The 15,590-nt window shown below is 44.9% G+C and overlaps 1 protein-coding gene across 1 annotated transcript in view; it reads left to right on the top strand.

The window, feature by feature from the left end:
• Positions 1-2,914: 2,914 nt before the first annotated feature.
• The window catches only part of ANO2 (anoctamin 2), a 348,569-nt gene continuing 335,893 nt past the window's right edge, over positions 2,915-15,590 (top strand). Inside the window, exon 1 of the mRNA XM_059184572.1 lies at positions 2,915-3,028. Within this exon, the coding sequence (XP_059040555.1) occupies positions 3,007-3,028 (22 nt within the window). The 5' untranslated portion in view covers positions 2,915-3,006. The remainder of the gene's footprint in view (positions 3,029-15,590) is intronic.

The raw sequence follows: 15,590 nt of genomic DNA, 5'->3' as shown, positions 1-15,590 counted from the left end.
TAGTCTGAGTCATAGGGTTGAGAGTGTCAAATACAACTGAAAGTCTGGGGCAAACTGTCAATTGCTCTTTAATAACATAAGAAGCAGCAAGAATAAAAATGAGGGGAAATCAAGGCTCCAAGTGGGAGAATAAGTGTCTTGTCAGTGGCAGAGCATTAGGGACTGACTATATCCTGAGGGGAGGAAGAGCTGAGTTTCTTTTGGGCTGTATGCTGGATGCTCTGGCCCTGTCGACTCCAGACATCTTTTAGTGGAAGGACAGAGATAATGCCAGACTTCACCTAGTCCCCAAATCCCTAACTGGTAATGTCACTCTTTCTTTTTTTTTTTTTTTTTAAGAGATTTTTATTTATTTATTTGACAGACAGAGATCACAAGTGGGCAGAGAGAGAGAGAGAGAGGAGGAAGCAGGTTCCCTGCTGAGCAGAGAGCCTGATGTGGGGCTCGATCCCAAAACCCTGGGATTATGACCTGAGCTGAAGGCAGAGGCTTTAACCCACTGAGCCACCCAGGCGCCCCCAGTAATGTCACTCTTAAGGAGAGATTGTCCTTCCTTAAACTTTATGTGAAGAGTTTATATGTATAAGCTGGCAAGATGGCAGAGACTCTAGCTGTGGAAAGAAGACCCATGAGAATGAGGGGAATACCCTGGGTTTTTAACAGGAATTTGATGGAGAATTGATTTTCATTCCAGATCCTTTTAACCCAGGAAAGCCTCTACTCACTGGAAGGGCTGGCTGGTGGGGCTGGAAAGGATTTATATATCATCCAATCCAGTGCCCTCACCCCCATCTTTACAGAGAATAAAAACAGCTCAGAGGACTTGCCAAAGGCCACACAGCTCCTGGGTGGCAGGGCATATTCAGAACCCAGGTGCCTGACACCAAGGTAAGAACTCCCAGGTCATTCCACTGGAACCACGCTGTCCCTGTCGCTTACAGGGCAGGTCCTTGCTGTCGTGGAAACCAGTGACTGCTGCGTTTCTAGGACTCACCCCCTTCCGATGCTGTGCGTAATCACACGGAGGGGACATACGCTACAGGCAAATAGCATGGATTGTGTTGAGCAGCTTTGGTGGTGGCTTAGTCAGCAGAGGAAAGGAAGAATGGATAGAAGTTTTATATAACTGCTCAATAATTCACAGGTTGTCATCTGTCCGTCCACCATCTCCGGGCCTCCAACTCTGAGTAGCCTCTGAGGTCTCTGTAGGAAACCAGATCTGGGGGCAGGGAATTACCTATCTCTCTTCTTACTGGTGGCCTAACACTCTACCTGGTGCTGAGGTGTTACTGGAGGCCTCAGCCCCAGAGAAACTCAGCAGGGAGGCTACCTCTCCAGCATAAGGTGTCAACTTTCCAACCGCCTATGCCTCTGTAGTCTGAATTTCTCCTCAGATTTACTGATGGGACAATTCACAGCCAAGAAAAAAGCCAAATCAGAAGCACTTTATGTTTTGATTTTTAAAAATGGCAAGGAGCAGGGAAAGGAGGTTGCAGACTGAGAAAGCCCCAGTGGGGGTGTGTGTGTGTGTCTCGAGGGCTTTCCCTTCCTCCAGGGGTTTAACAGGACAGGGTCTGCCTCTGGTCTCAGGGACTCCTCCTGCTTGTTCTCAGAGCAGGTGACACAGAGTCCCCCCAAGGTGAGCGTTTCAGGGAGAATCTCAAGGAGAGCGTATACAGGGGCTAAGGGATTAGAAAGTGCGGGAGGAAGAGAAGAAAGGGAATGGATCAAGGAACCAGGGTAGAACGGCTTCCAGGGAAAGACAGGGAGGAGGGTCGCTGGGAGCAAATGGGGAGAAGGCCCTCGTTTGGGAGGGAAAGAAGCAGAAGAGCAAAGCCGTTGCCACACGGACGCTGAGCAGGCTGGCTGCTTGGGGATCCCGGCACAGCTCTTAGAGGCGAATTGCTTGACCTTTCACACTGTGGTCTCATCTGTCAGATGGGCTCGGCGGCAGCAACTGCCTCACAGGTACAGCTCACAGGTACAATCCCCCAGGTACAGCTCTGGGAAGGACATGGAAGTCCTGAATAAACATTAGCCCCCATCCCTCCTCGGCCCGAATAAAGCTCTGGACTGGGATCTCACACTTCTGGTTTTCCTTCGGCGCCGCCCCTGACTCCTCTGTGCTGTCTACTCCCCCTTGTCCTCTGACAAGCAGGGAGCAGTCGCCACCGGCCTCCCTTATCCGTGCGGGAGACATGATTCCTCACTTCACACTGAAGAATAAATAGCATACTTGACCTTAGTAGAATACCCTTTCGCTCGTTTGGGTTCCTGGCGTTCTCTAACTTGTTTGAGCCTTGGGGCGTCTGGGAGTTGCCGCTTCCAGCGCCCGGAGCGGCCCTTCAGAGGGTCTTCCGTGTCTCGGCTCACCGCGGGCACCTGAACCCGGCGGAGCGACGGCGCCCCTCGAGCGCTCCGGGATGGAGCTTCCAGACTCCCTCCTCCACCACGTCCCCGTCCCGAGCGTCTCAGAGGGACGGGCCCTGTAAGATTACCTCGCCCTCCTTCTGCCCCTCGCAGCCCCTCTTCCAGTCCTCCTGTCCCTTGTACCTTACCCCCCTCCCCCCGCCCCAGCCCCTCGGACTCCCGGGGAGGTGGGGGCAGCGGGTCGCCGGGCGAGGGGAGCCCGCAGTGCCCGGGACGGACGGGGCGGCGGGGCGGGACCGCACACTACTCAGCCGCACCGCGCGCCCCACAATCCGGCCGAACGCGCACCCCGACCCAGGTTCGGAGGCCCCTCCCCGGCTCGCCCCTCGGCCTCTCCAACGCCCGCACGGCCGGGACTCGGGCCGCCCGCGGGCGCGCTCCTTCCCCACGTGCCGCTAGGCTCGCCGGGAGCGCCCGCTCGAACCCGGGCGGCGGGGCGGGCGGCGCGGGGCGGCGGGCGGGGGAGGGGCGGGCACGTCCGAGCGCCACGGAATTAGCCCCGCGGCGGAGTAAGCTTGAGCGGACGCCGGCGCCGCCGCGGGCCGGTCCGGCTTTCGTGTCCGGCGTGCTCGCGCCATGGCCGCCCCCGGGCTGCGCGGTGAGTCTCCCCTGCCCCGGACTCTGGTCCCGGGCGTCCGGCCAGCTGTAGGGGGGAGCGGGGCTGCGAGGGACGGAGCCGGCATCCCCGCTCCTAGCTTCTGGGGCCGCTGACCCCACGTGAACCCGGAGAGGGAGGTGCGGGGCCCTGGTCCCTTCCCCGCCGGGGTCGGGGAGCTGAGGGACGCCGGAGCAGTTTCCCACACACTTATTATTAGTATTCTTTATTTTTATTTTTATCGAAGAGATAAGGCAGGGCAAGAGGCAGAGGGTTGGTGCAGCGGCTTTTTGGTGATTGATAACCCATGCTTACCTCTGCGTTTTGGCCTCAACTCATTACTAGTCGTTAGGTGTTTAGTTGAGCTTATTTGGGGCAAGCAAGCAGCTGGGGTTTAATTCCCAAGCAGTCTGCTGAGGATGGAGGTTCAGATTCATCACCAACGACTTTGACTTTGGCTTCCCCAGGGTGTCCTCAGGATTTCAGGAAGCCCCCCCACCAAAACCTGCCTTCAACAGGGGCCTTTACACCCCAGGGTGCAGGGCCACACAGGCGCCCCTTTTCTTAGAGGAAAAGCAAGTGCAGGTGGACTTCCTGGGAGGGGGATATTATTCTGCCGCATCTCTCAAGTTATACTGAGCGGACACATGCACTTGGGGAGGGTTGACCTTGCTTGGAAAGAGATTATGTTGAGTGTCTTTCTTCGGGTGATTCTTGAGTGAGGCATAAGTGCCCACTCCATTGGCATAAACTGTGAACCAAGGGAACTGAAAGGTAGGTGTCGGGTACAGTCCTGGAGATACTTCTGGGAACCATGTGGACCCTGGGTGGGGACAGAAGGCCCTATTGAGTCATGTTAGATCCATAAGCCCAAAGGCAAGTGGCAGGTTGGGGGAGGATCTTAGACCCGTTGGGGTGAGGAGCGGCTCTCTTAGAGGTCTATGGTATTCTGCGTCCCTCTACTCTCCTGGAGTTTGTTGTCGGGACCTGACACCAGAGCCCTGGCCCATCTAGCTGGGTCACCCTGACAGACATTTGCTCTTTCACTGTGTTTTGCCACACACCTGTCATTTGGGAGGCAGAGACCTAATGGGATGGTCCTTTCAAGCAACCTGTAATACTCTCTGAGTTGCATGGATGTGAGAACTTGGGCTCCTTTGCTGGCTGAATGAAGTGGAGGTGTGAGGGGGAGCGGTGGGTTCCAAACACCAACATCAGGTTCTGGTCTGGTCACTCTGTGTACCTTCTCTGCCCTCGTCCATGGTAGGGCAAGGCTTCAGGACATGAGGCATAGGGCCTCAAGTGAAGCTTGTCTTTGATTTAATGAAATGAGAACCTGATTTTGTGGAAATTCACCCATCTGTGAACTCTTTCTGCTGGCCAAGAGAAACTTGTTCCACCCTGTGTGTGGCGTTCTTAGAGCACGTGGAGAACAGAAATTTGGCCACTAGACATAAAGATTTTGCTTCTAGTCGCAAAATAGACTCGGTCTCCATTTGTGAACAGGTGGTTAGGTAAGGCTTCTCTGCAGAGATGAGTTTGAACAGAGATTGTGTTGAATGAAAGAACAAGCCTTGCATATACCTGGAGAATGATCTCGCAAAGGCGAATATAGGTGAAAGACCGTGCCGCAGGAGTGTGCTTGAGCTGTCCAAAAAATAGTGGGGAAGCCAAGTGCTTGGAGAATAGAGATGAAGAGGGAGCGTGGCAAGAATGAGCCAGCTCCTGCAGAGTGCTGTAACTCAGGCCACCTGTTCTTGGCATTCAGAGAAAAGCTAGACTAATATTCATTAAGCATCTACTATATCTAGACTCTGTGCTAGGTGCTTTGCCTCACAACAGCTTTATTGTTGGCGTTCAGTCCATTTCATTGAAGAAGAGCCTGACGTTCAGAGAGGGGCAGAAATACGCCTGTTACGTTATGTTATCCACCAAATAATCACGGAAGGATAAAGTTAGAATTCAAACTTGTTTTCCCCAGCACGTCACCTTGTGGCTTTTGCTCTATTTCATAAGAAATCATTAGCAGAAAGTGTATGTACCAGCAAGTGGGGTGGGAAATGTGGGGGGACCTGGGGCTTTAAGGGGGATACTGATTTTGCAAGGCTGTTGGGAAATACGGTGGTCACAGGCCAGGCAGGGCTGTTATCTCTACACTACAGTTGACCCTTGAACAATATGGCTTTGAACTGTGTGGTTTCACTAACATGCAGTGGTTTTTTTTTTTTTTTTTTTACAGTACAGTACCTGAAGTGTCTGTTCTCCTTATGATATTCTTTTTTTTTTTTTTTTTTTTTATTTAAAGGATTTTATTTATTTATTTGACAGAGATCACAAGTAGGCAGAGAGGCAGGCAGAGAGAGAGAGAGGAGGAAGCAGGCTCCCTGCAGAGCAGAGAGCCCGATGCGGGACTCAATCCCAGGACCCTGGGATCATGACCTGAGCCGAAGGCAGCGGCTTAACCCACTGAGCCACCCAGGCACCCTCCTTATGATATTCTTAACACTTCCTTTTCTCTAGGTTTGTTCTAAGAATGCAGTATATAATACACATAGAAAACGTGTTAATTCACTATCTATGTTACTGGTAAGGCTTCTTATGAACAGTAGGCTATTAGTAGGTAAGTTTGGGGGAATCAGAAGTTACATGCAGATTTTTAACCACACGAGGGGATTGGCACCCCTAACCCTGCATTGTTCAAGTCAACTGTATTTCCAGTCTCAGATCATCATGGTTAGTTCATCTAGTGGGATCAAGCCCAAGGAGGCTGGATGTCATCACCAAACTTGTAAGGAAATGTACCACTGTGATCTCTGCTGGGGATATGTCTTAACCAGCACGGATTAGCTGAGTTCCGCATTTAGGGTTTACGTAGGCATGGGAAACTGACCTAGTGATGACGTTGGGGAAGACGTGTTTAATTCCTGATGGGCTCTAGCAAATCTGGCTCACTGTAGTATGCCCTTATAAGTGCAGCTCAAATCAGCTCAGAGGACACCTGTGAGCCAGACTGCGCCAAATACCGTGCTCAGGGTTGGAGTTACAAAGATTAATAGGGCACAACACCTGCCTGTCAAGACTGTATTTTCTAGACTCTTGGAACCCTAAGATGATCTTAATACTTTAGCAGCCTTATCCACTGCTGTGCATCCTGGGAAGGAGGAGGTGGCGTCAAACTTTGACTTGTTCAGACCACACCAATGACATTAGCCTGACCACACTGTAGTTATTCAAGATGTATTCAACGTCTTTCTCGGACTCCTACCGACAGCCCTGCTTTTCCTCCAGAATCTTCAAGGACATAACTTTTAGTTTGTCTGGCTAACAACTCTCCCTCTAGGTTAGCCTGCACTGAAACTACTGAAGGATCTCCATTCTCACCATCAGCTGGTGTCACGCCCTCCCTCTGCTGAGCAAACACAAGCAGAGGACACACCACCCTTTGTTAAAAAATGAAATTCAACCACGTGAATTGGAAGGTTTCATTGGTTTTATTAAGTGGCACATGAATCGGGCAAATCCCATCCAGCAAATAGAGGGGAGCGCTACAAAATGGAAGGTTTTTATAGGAAGGTGGGCGGGGCGAGAAGTTATTAGTAAAAGAAAAAGGATTGTTTCAGGCCTGGAAATAGCTTTTTCCCCCCATGATTGGGAAGATGTAATTTATATATATATGTATATAAATATTTAATTATATAATTAAATATATTTATAATTATATATTATATATATTAGAAATATAGATATATTTAATTAACTTAGAATGTAGTATTTGCTTCAGGGGTACAGGTCTGTGATTCATCAGGGTTACACAATTCACAGCACTCACCGTAGCACATACCCAATGTCCATCACCCAGCCACCCTATCCGCCTCTCCACCTTTTTTGGGGCAAGGGAATGATAGTGTGTTTGTCATGCGGTTTACTACCTCACCAGTGTTGATGGGGAAATTTCAGACAAACCTTTCAAAGGTTACATACCTAGGATAAAAGGTCACGTTCCTGGGATAGGTTGAAACTGTTGGTTTGCTGGAGGGGTGTGTTGTGTGCATGTGTGTGCAGATGACTCCGTTTTGGGCTTTTTTTTTTTTTTAATCCCTTGTATCTTCTGACTTGTTCACTGACAGTGAGTATCAGTCCTTGATGCCTGATACATAGCATTAGCTAATTAAAAATAGCTTAGAGGCGCCTGGGTGGCTCATTGGGTTAAAGCCTCTGCCTTCAGCTCAGGTCATGATCCCAGGGTCCTGGGATCGAGCCCCATATCGGGCTCTCTGCTCTGCAGGGAGCCTGCTTCCCATCCTCTCTCTCTCTCTCTCTCTGCCTGCCTCTCTGCCTACTTGTGATTCTGTCAAATAAATAAATAAAATCTTTAAAAAAAATAGCTTAGAAAAAGCAATAATATACTTCCATTGTGGAAAACGTTTAAATACAAGTAAATAAATTAAAAATAAAAGTTCCCTGTTTTTAATTGTTTTGGTAATTAGTCTTCACTCAAACTCCTTTTTAGTCTGTTTTTATTTTTGCCTGTATCAAATAACTGTTTCTATTTACTATTTATTAATCTTCAAACAGTTTACAAAAGAGGAAACCCCAGATACAGTAACACTTAAATGAACAAATGCCAAGTAATGAAGGATTGAGAGAACAATATTATATCACAAAACTTAGACTAAGAATAGTTATTGCAGTTGAACAAAAATTTATCTCTGAACTTCTGACAAGCAGGTCAGAAAACAGACAGCAAGTTGCATGGGTTTCATTGTCTGATAGAAGGAGGCTAGTTTGAGTTCATCAACATTAAACCTTAAGAAGAATGTCACAGTGATATTTGTGCTATTTATATAAGACATTGCCCAACATAATGAGCTGTAGTTTCATTAATAGATTTTTGGAAAGAGTATTATTCATCACGTGAGCATTTATTGTTTCTGATTTTTTTTTTTAAAGGGGTGTTTGTGTGCTATTCTTTCCTGGGCCACACTACCCTACTATGTTTTTAAAAATGCTGTTTGCAAGTGGTCACCAGCCACTGGGTTAAACCTCTAATTTGAAAAGTAGTAGCATATAGCATATAAAAAGCTCCTCGGTTCATTCACGCATTTAGACCAGAGGCTGCCAGTCAAGGGACACAAGACCCTTCCTCAGGAACAGCTCCCCAGGTTCACTGTGGTACCGTTTCCCTTCTGCCTAAAGAACCTCCTTTAGCAGGTGTTGAAGTGTAGTTCTGCTGGTGACAGATTCTCTCAGCCTGTATTTTTTTTTTAAGATTTTGTTAATTTATTTGAGAGAGAGAAAGAGAGGGAACGAGCAAGCAGGGGGAGTGGCAGAGGCAGAGGGAGAGAGAGAATCTCGAGCAGACTCCCCGTTGAGCACAGAGCAGGGCTTGATCTCATGACCCTGAGGTAATGACCTGAGCTGAAACCAAAAGCTGGATGCTTAACTGACTGAGCCATCCAGGCGCCCCTTTCAGCTTGTGTTTTCTTGGAAGACTGTCTGTTTTACTCTCCGTCCGGAAGAACACTTGCATCAGACACGTTTTTCCTTTCGGGACTCCAGGTGTTCTCTGTTGGTCTTCTTGGTTTTGATGAGAAGTCTGCCTTAATCCAGATTTTTATTTTACTCAGTGTATAATAAAGTGTAATATTTTCCTAATCTGGTATCTCTCGATATTAATATTTTATTTTTATTTTTGGTGTTCAGCAATCAGACTGTGATGTGTCTGGGGTGATTTTCTTTGTGTTTTTTCCTCCTTGATTTTTTTTTTTTACCTTCTTGAATATGGATATTTTATTTTATGAGATTTTGGGATAATTTCTCTCACTCTTTCTTCCACTGTTTTTCTGCCTGATTTTCATTCTCTCCTTTTTCTAACATGTATGTTAGACGATGTGGTCCCACCAGTTCCCAAGACTGTTAAATTTCTTCAGTCTTAGTCTTCTGTTCTTTAGATCAGACCATTTCTACCGCTCCATCTTTATCTTCCACTGATCTTTTCTCTGCCTTCTCCAGTTTGCTGTTAAGCTCATCAAATGAAATTGTTCTTTTTCATTATTGTATGTTTCAGTTCTAGGAGTTCTATTTTTTAAACAATGCCAGCTTTATTGACATATAATCACATACCATAAAATCCATCCTTTAAACATGTACAATTCAGTCATTTTTATTCATAGAGGTGTGCATCTTTCATTGCTCTCTAATTTTAGAACTGATACACGACTTGGAAATATTTCCTCCCTTTCTCTAGGTTGTATATTCACTTTATTAATGGTGTCTTTAAAAAAAAAAGATTTTATTTATTTATTTGTTTGTTTGTTTGCTTAGAGAGGGAGCTGGAACAAGGGGAGGGAAGAAGGAAAGGGAGAAAGAGAATCTTAAGCAGACTCGACATGGAGCCTGACCTGGGGCTGATCTCAAGACCCGAGGTCATGACCTGTGACAAAGACATGGGGCTGATCTCAAGACCCGAGGTCATGACCTGTGACAAAATCAAGAGTCCGTTGCTCAACAACTGAGCCACCCAAGTGCGCCATTAATGGTGTCTTTTAAAACATTTTTAATTTTGATGAAAGCTAGTTTGTCTATTTTTCTTTAATTGCGTGTGCTTTTTGGTTAAGAAACAAGTACTTAAGGTAATAAAGATTTACTCCTGTGTTACCTTCCACATGTTTTATATTTTTATCTATTACATTTAGGTCTGTGATCCATTTCTGGAAAATGTGAATTTTTATGTATGATGTGAGGAAAGGGTCCAACTTCCTTCTTTTTTGTGTGGATATTCAATTGTCCCAGTACCATTTCTCCCTTTCTTTCTCCACTTCTTAGTTCCTTTGTTGAAATTCAAGGACTTATTTCTGGAATCCCAGTTCTTTTTTTTTTTTTTTTTTTAAGATTTTTTATTTATTTGACAGACGGAAATCACAAGTAGGCAGAGAGAGAGGAGGAAGCAGGCTCCCCGCTGAGCAGAGAGCCCAACGCAGGGCTCCATCCCAGGACCCTGGGATCATGACCCGAGCCGAAGGCAGAGGCTTCAACCTACTGAGCCACCCAGGTGCCCTGGAATCCCAGTTCTAATGAGTGATTAATTCTTCTGTCCTTATGTCAATACCACAGTAACTTTGCAGTAAGGTGTTTTTTCTTTTTCTTTTCTTTTTTTGTATTTGATTTTGTATCCTGAAACTTTACTAAAGTTATTAGTCCTAACAGTTTTTTTTTTGATAGTCTCCAGGGTTTCTCCATATAATATTATGTCCTCTGAAAATAGTGCCAGTTTTACTTCTTCCTTTCCAATTTGGCTATCTTTATTTCTTGTTCTTGCCTAATTGCTGTGCTTGTAGTAAGTTTTGAAATCGTGGAGTGTGAAACCAATTACATTGATTTTTGTTTATATTTTCTAGTTCTCTGCACTTTTGCAGTTTCCATATCTTCCACTTACTAAGATCATAGAAGTATAAACAGTGCAACTAGGAAGGAGCAATGAGAACAAACACTAATCCCCTTGACACGGCCAGATCCAGCACAGGTTATGTCTGTGTGTATGACCAAGGCTGTCCCAGCAGCCTTGCCAGTGCAGGTGTGAATCTTTCCTGAGGTTGGGGAGAGAGTTCATTGGCCCTGGGTCCCTCTGGGCCTACTGAAAAAGGCCAGAGGGCTGATGTGAATTTTTATTGCTTTCTTTGTGTCTTTCATGGGTCACTTTTGTCTGTTTCTTCCATGTCTAGTAAATTTTGATAGTAAAATGGACATTGTGCATGTTACAACACTATCTTTCAGGAGAGTTAAAAATTTTTTTTAAGAAAAGTTTTCCAGCATGTAGTTCAATTACGAGCTAATCCCTTTGAGCTTAATATTTAGGTCTAGTTTTCTGCTCATTAAGGTATATTTTTGGAAAATACAAGGTTTTTCCCATGATTCTTTAACTTGGTAAGACTCAGCCTCTCATGTGTCTCCCCTAGTGATCTGTTCAGGGCTTGGCCTCAGAATTTTTAAGTATAGTCTGCTAGAAACATTTTTCTAGCGTGTGGTTCTTACTCCTAAAATGGGATCTCATGTCTCAGCTGGATATCTGGAATGTTAGGACATGTTAATGAGGTCTTGCTGCTCTGGCTGGGATGGAACATCAATGTCTTCCAGTACTGCATGACCTCCAGCATCTTGTTCTGATCTCAGGGTGGTGGTAGCCTCTCTCTGGTCAGCCTCATACATCGTGCCCTTAAGCGTGTGGAGACTTGCTCTCAGCCGAGGACTCATGAAGGTCCTCAAAAACCTCTCTAGAGAACATTCTTGGCACATATTTCTCCTCTTTTTCACTCCGCCCCATAATTTCCAGCCATTTTAGTTTCTCCAAGCCTTGACCTCTGCCTCCTCAGTTCAGTGGGATTTTCCTTTACTTGGGTTCCTGCTTCCTGAACCCCAGTCAATAATGTGTCCTTATGGGATTACATTTATGACTTTCTATTCTTGAAAATTGTAGTTCCAAACGAGGGATGTGTTCAGCGCCTGAAAATGTTTGGCTTGTGTACTTTGTCCTGTTTTACAGCTGTTTACAGCAGAATGTCCACCCCAGTACCAGTGATTTTATCGGTACTGGAAACAAGTTTATCAGCAGGTTTTTAGGTAAAAAGTATTCTGTTGAAAAACAGTTTCAGTTGTAGGTCATTGGCAAAGGCCAGAAGTAACAGGACTTTCTAATATTATTCAAAAGTGATCTTCATGATTTAGAAAAGAATGAATTTGTTGTATTTATCTAATTTTAATGAGAAGCTGAGAGCCCAGCCTTAATTTCCATCTTAAGAGAGAGTTGGACTATGGAGATGCCTGCAGGTAAGGCCACAACTTTTCTTTAAAATCACCTTTGTTAGTGCTCAACAGTACTGGAACTCAACATAATGAAAGCTCCAGAATTCTATAGCACAAAGCATAGTAGAGATTATTTTGCACAAAGCATAGGGGAGAAATCCTTCTGCTCATCTTTTGGGCATTTCAGTTTTTTAATTTGCTCTTTCGTTGAGCACCTGCTATGTGCCAGGTTGCAGTGAAGGTCAAAGATGATATCCAGTCCCTACTTTTGAGTATCTCTCCTGGCTTGTGATTTGCAGAAATTGGGGGGGGGGGCGGCTGTTAAATCTGTCAGGTTGGGAGAAGTTTGGGGAAGGGTCTGTTGAACTGGACTCTGACATGTGGGTATTTGGCTTGGATGATATCTCAGTAGACTAATTACTGCACTTGTGAGTAGAGTTATTTATTATTATCTGCATTGCTAGTGAAGGGCACCGTGTTAGTTAGGGAAACAGCCGCTCTAACGAATAGACCAAAAAATAAATAATGAGTAAAACACGACAGTTTACTTCTTGCTAAACTAATAGTCCAGCTGAGTAAACAAATGACTGGGGTGGCTCTTATCCATATAGCTTTTCAGGGACCCAGCATGATGGAGGCTTAACTAGTTTCAACTCTGACTTCCAAGGCAGCCCCAAGGGCTTTCTTCCCAGTTATCTGAAAGGGGAGAGAGCATGGATGGGCAAGCAGAAGCACGCACAGAAGGTTTCTATGGGCTAGGTTTGAAGGTAGCATGTATCACTCTGGTTACATTCCTCTGGCTGGAATTGTCTTGTAGCTATATGTAATTGCAAGGGAGGCTAGGAAATAGGGTCTAGCTATGTGTTCAGAAAGAAAGAGAGAACATGGAATTTTGGTAAGCAGCTAGTAGTCTCTGTCTTAGGGACTTACCAAAAATGATAATTTTAGTGTGGCATGGTCACACTTATTTTCCTGTATTTAAGTTGCAGAATTACATATTTGTCTCCCCAAAGAAGTCTCTGAGGTCTTCAAGTTTCAGCAGCCATGGCAGGACAGGGGTTGCTAAATACTTATTAAATGGTTTTTGAATGAAGGAATGAATTTTTAAATTTAGTTTTATTTGTCTGATGCCAAAGTCCCCAAATGATGATGATGATATTGATAATAAGAACTGCTATTTATTGAGCGTCTACTGCATGCTAAGCTTTGCAAATTGTTTTAGTTTTTGTTTGTCCTGGAAGCTTTTTATCTCTCCTTCTACTTTCAATGACAGCCTAGGTGGATGTAGTATTCTTGGCTGCATATTCTTCTCGTTTAGTGCTCTGAATATATCATGCCAGTCCTTTCTGGCCTGCCATGTCTCTGTGGATAGGTCTGTTGCCAGTCTAATATTTCTACTGTTGTAGAAACCTCTTGTTTCTGTTGTACAGACCTCTTGTCCTGAGCTGCTTTTAGGATTTTCTCTTTGTCACTAAGACTTGTAAGTTTTACTGTTAGATGATGGGATATTGACCAATTTTTATTGATTTTGAGGGATGTTGTCTATGCCTCCTGGATTTTAATGTTGTTCCCTTCACCAAATTAGGGAAATTCTCTGCTATAATTTGCTCCAATATACCTTCTGTCCCCTTCTCTCTTTCTTCTTCTTCTGGGATCCCAATTATTTCAATATTGTTTCGTCTTTTGGTATCACTTATCTCTCAAATTGTTCCCTCGTGTTCCAGTAGTTGTTGGTCTCTCTTTTTCTTAGATTCTTTATTCTCCATCTTTTGGTCTTCTATATTACTGATTCTCTGTTCTGCCTCATTTATCCTAGCAGTAAGAGCCTCCATTTTTGATTGCACCTCATTAATAGCTTTTTAAATTTCAACTTGGGTAGATATTAGTTCTTTTATTTCTCCAGAAAGGGATTCTCTAGCACCTTGATAATCATAATTTTCAACTCTAGTTCTGACATATTACTAATGTCCATATTGATTAGGTCCCTAGCCATTGGAGCTGCCTCTTTTTCTTTTCCTTGTGTTTAATTTTTCCACCTTGTCATTTTATCCAGGTAATAGATGAATGAGAGAACAAAATACTGAAAGGGTAGTAACAACCCCAGAAAGACATACACTAACCAGATCAGAAAAGACCTGAAACCAGGGGGAGAGCAAAGAAGGAAAAAAAGAAAAAAATGTGTATATTCGACTGGTGAATAAAACAGAGCCACACACTTGATTTTGGATATATTTTGGTCTATTAGAAGAAGCTACCTCTCAAAATTTTAAAGAGAGAAAAACATATATATACAAAATTAAGGGTAAACATATTGAAGGGCTTGAATATGACTGTAAAGATTAAAATTTAAAAAGATTCTAAAAAAGGAATTGATAAGATAAGTTGGTTGAAAAAAAGAAGAAAAAAGACAAAAGAATGGGATCAGGCTGGAGACTAGAAAAAGCCATGTGCTAGATTAGGATATATTTTGATCTACTAGAAGAAACTGTATCCCGAAATTTTAAAGAAAGAAAAACCTATATGTATGCAAAAAATAAGGTGAAATACAATGAAGGGATAGAATATGAGTATAACTATAAAAATTAAAAAAGATTTTTAAAATGGTATTGACAAGATAAAATGGTTAAGAAATGTTAAAATAGGAAAGAGGAAACATTAAAAAATAGAATAAGAAAAAATAAAATTAAAAAAATTTAACTTTGAAAGAGTAAAGAATCATGGGAAAAAAGCCATGAATTCGACATGCTATATTCTGAGCTTTGAAGTTCTGCAGTTCTCATTGATCGGTGAACTTGGTCTTGGCTGGATGCTCTTGCTGATCTTCTGGGGGAGGGGTCTGTTGCCCGGATTCTCAAATGAGGCGTAATTGTACTGCCCTTGCCAGGGGCCAGGCTAAGTAATCTGCTTGGTTCGCTCTGGGGAGATTTTGTTCCCTGAACGCTTTCCATACCTCTTTGGAGGATGGGAATGAAAATGGCGGCCTCCCTATCTCCAGCTTGGAGGAGCTGAGAGGTGGGAGCCCCACTCCTCAGTGCGCCCTCAGAGAAAAACACTCAATCCCTCCTGTCTCCCTGGTCTCTGGCTACGCTGTGAGCTCACCCAGCCTGTGACCAAGCATTTCTATCACAGGCCCACGGCTCTGTGTGGAGTCTCCAAACCCAGCAGATTCCTGCCGCTGGCTCCTGCGCTGCTCCTCTTAGAGGAGGAAGGTGAGTCTCCCTGAAGGTGAGACTCCCTGTGGGGTCCCTGCTGGAAGAGCAGTTGCCCGACTGTGCCGCAGATCACCGTTGAAGGTAACCCTGAGCTGAGAGCTCACTGCTCAGCTCCGTCTTTGCTGTCAGCTTCCACGATCCGATACCTGGGAGCTTGGCCACACTCAGAAACCCGTGGTCTTCCTGTGACCCCAAGAGTCCTGAGACCACATAGTCCCTGTGAGGGCTCCACCCCTTGCTTAGCTTCTGGAGCGCCACCCCTCAGGTGAGCAGACTTCTAAAAGTTCCAGTTTTGTGCTTCACTGCTCTGCCACTTACTGGGATCTGGCCCCTCCCACTGCGGTCTATCTTCTTGTCTCTCTGGATTCACTTCTCTGCACGTCCTACCTTCCGGAAAGTGGTCACTTTTCTGTTCCTAGGCTTGCTGCTCTTCTTCTCTTCAATCTCCTGTTGAGTTTGTAGGTGTTTATAATGGTTTGATAACAACGTAGCTGAACTCCTGGGACCTGATTATATTTAGGTCTCCTACACCTCTGCCCTCTTGCTCCTCCCCC

The sequence above is a fragment of the Mustela lutreola genome, chromosome 8 (genome assembly GCF_030435805.1).
Source record: "Mustela lutreola isolate mMusLut2 chromosome 8, mMusLut2.pri, whole genome shotgun sequence".
NCBI classification, from domain to species: Eukaryota; Metazoa; Chordata; class Mammalia; order Carnivora; family Mustelidae; genus Mustela; species Mustela lutreola.
The sequence above is the reverse complement of the archived record's forward strand: the minus strand, read 5'-3'. Positions and strand labels throughout refer to the sequence as shown.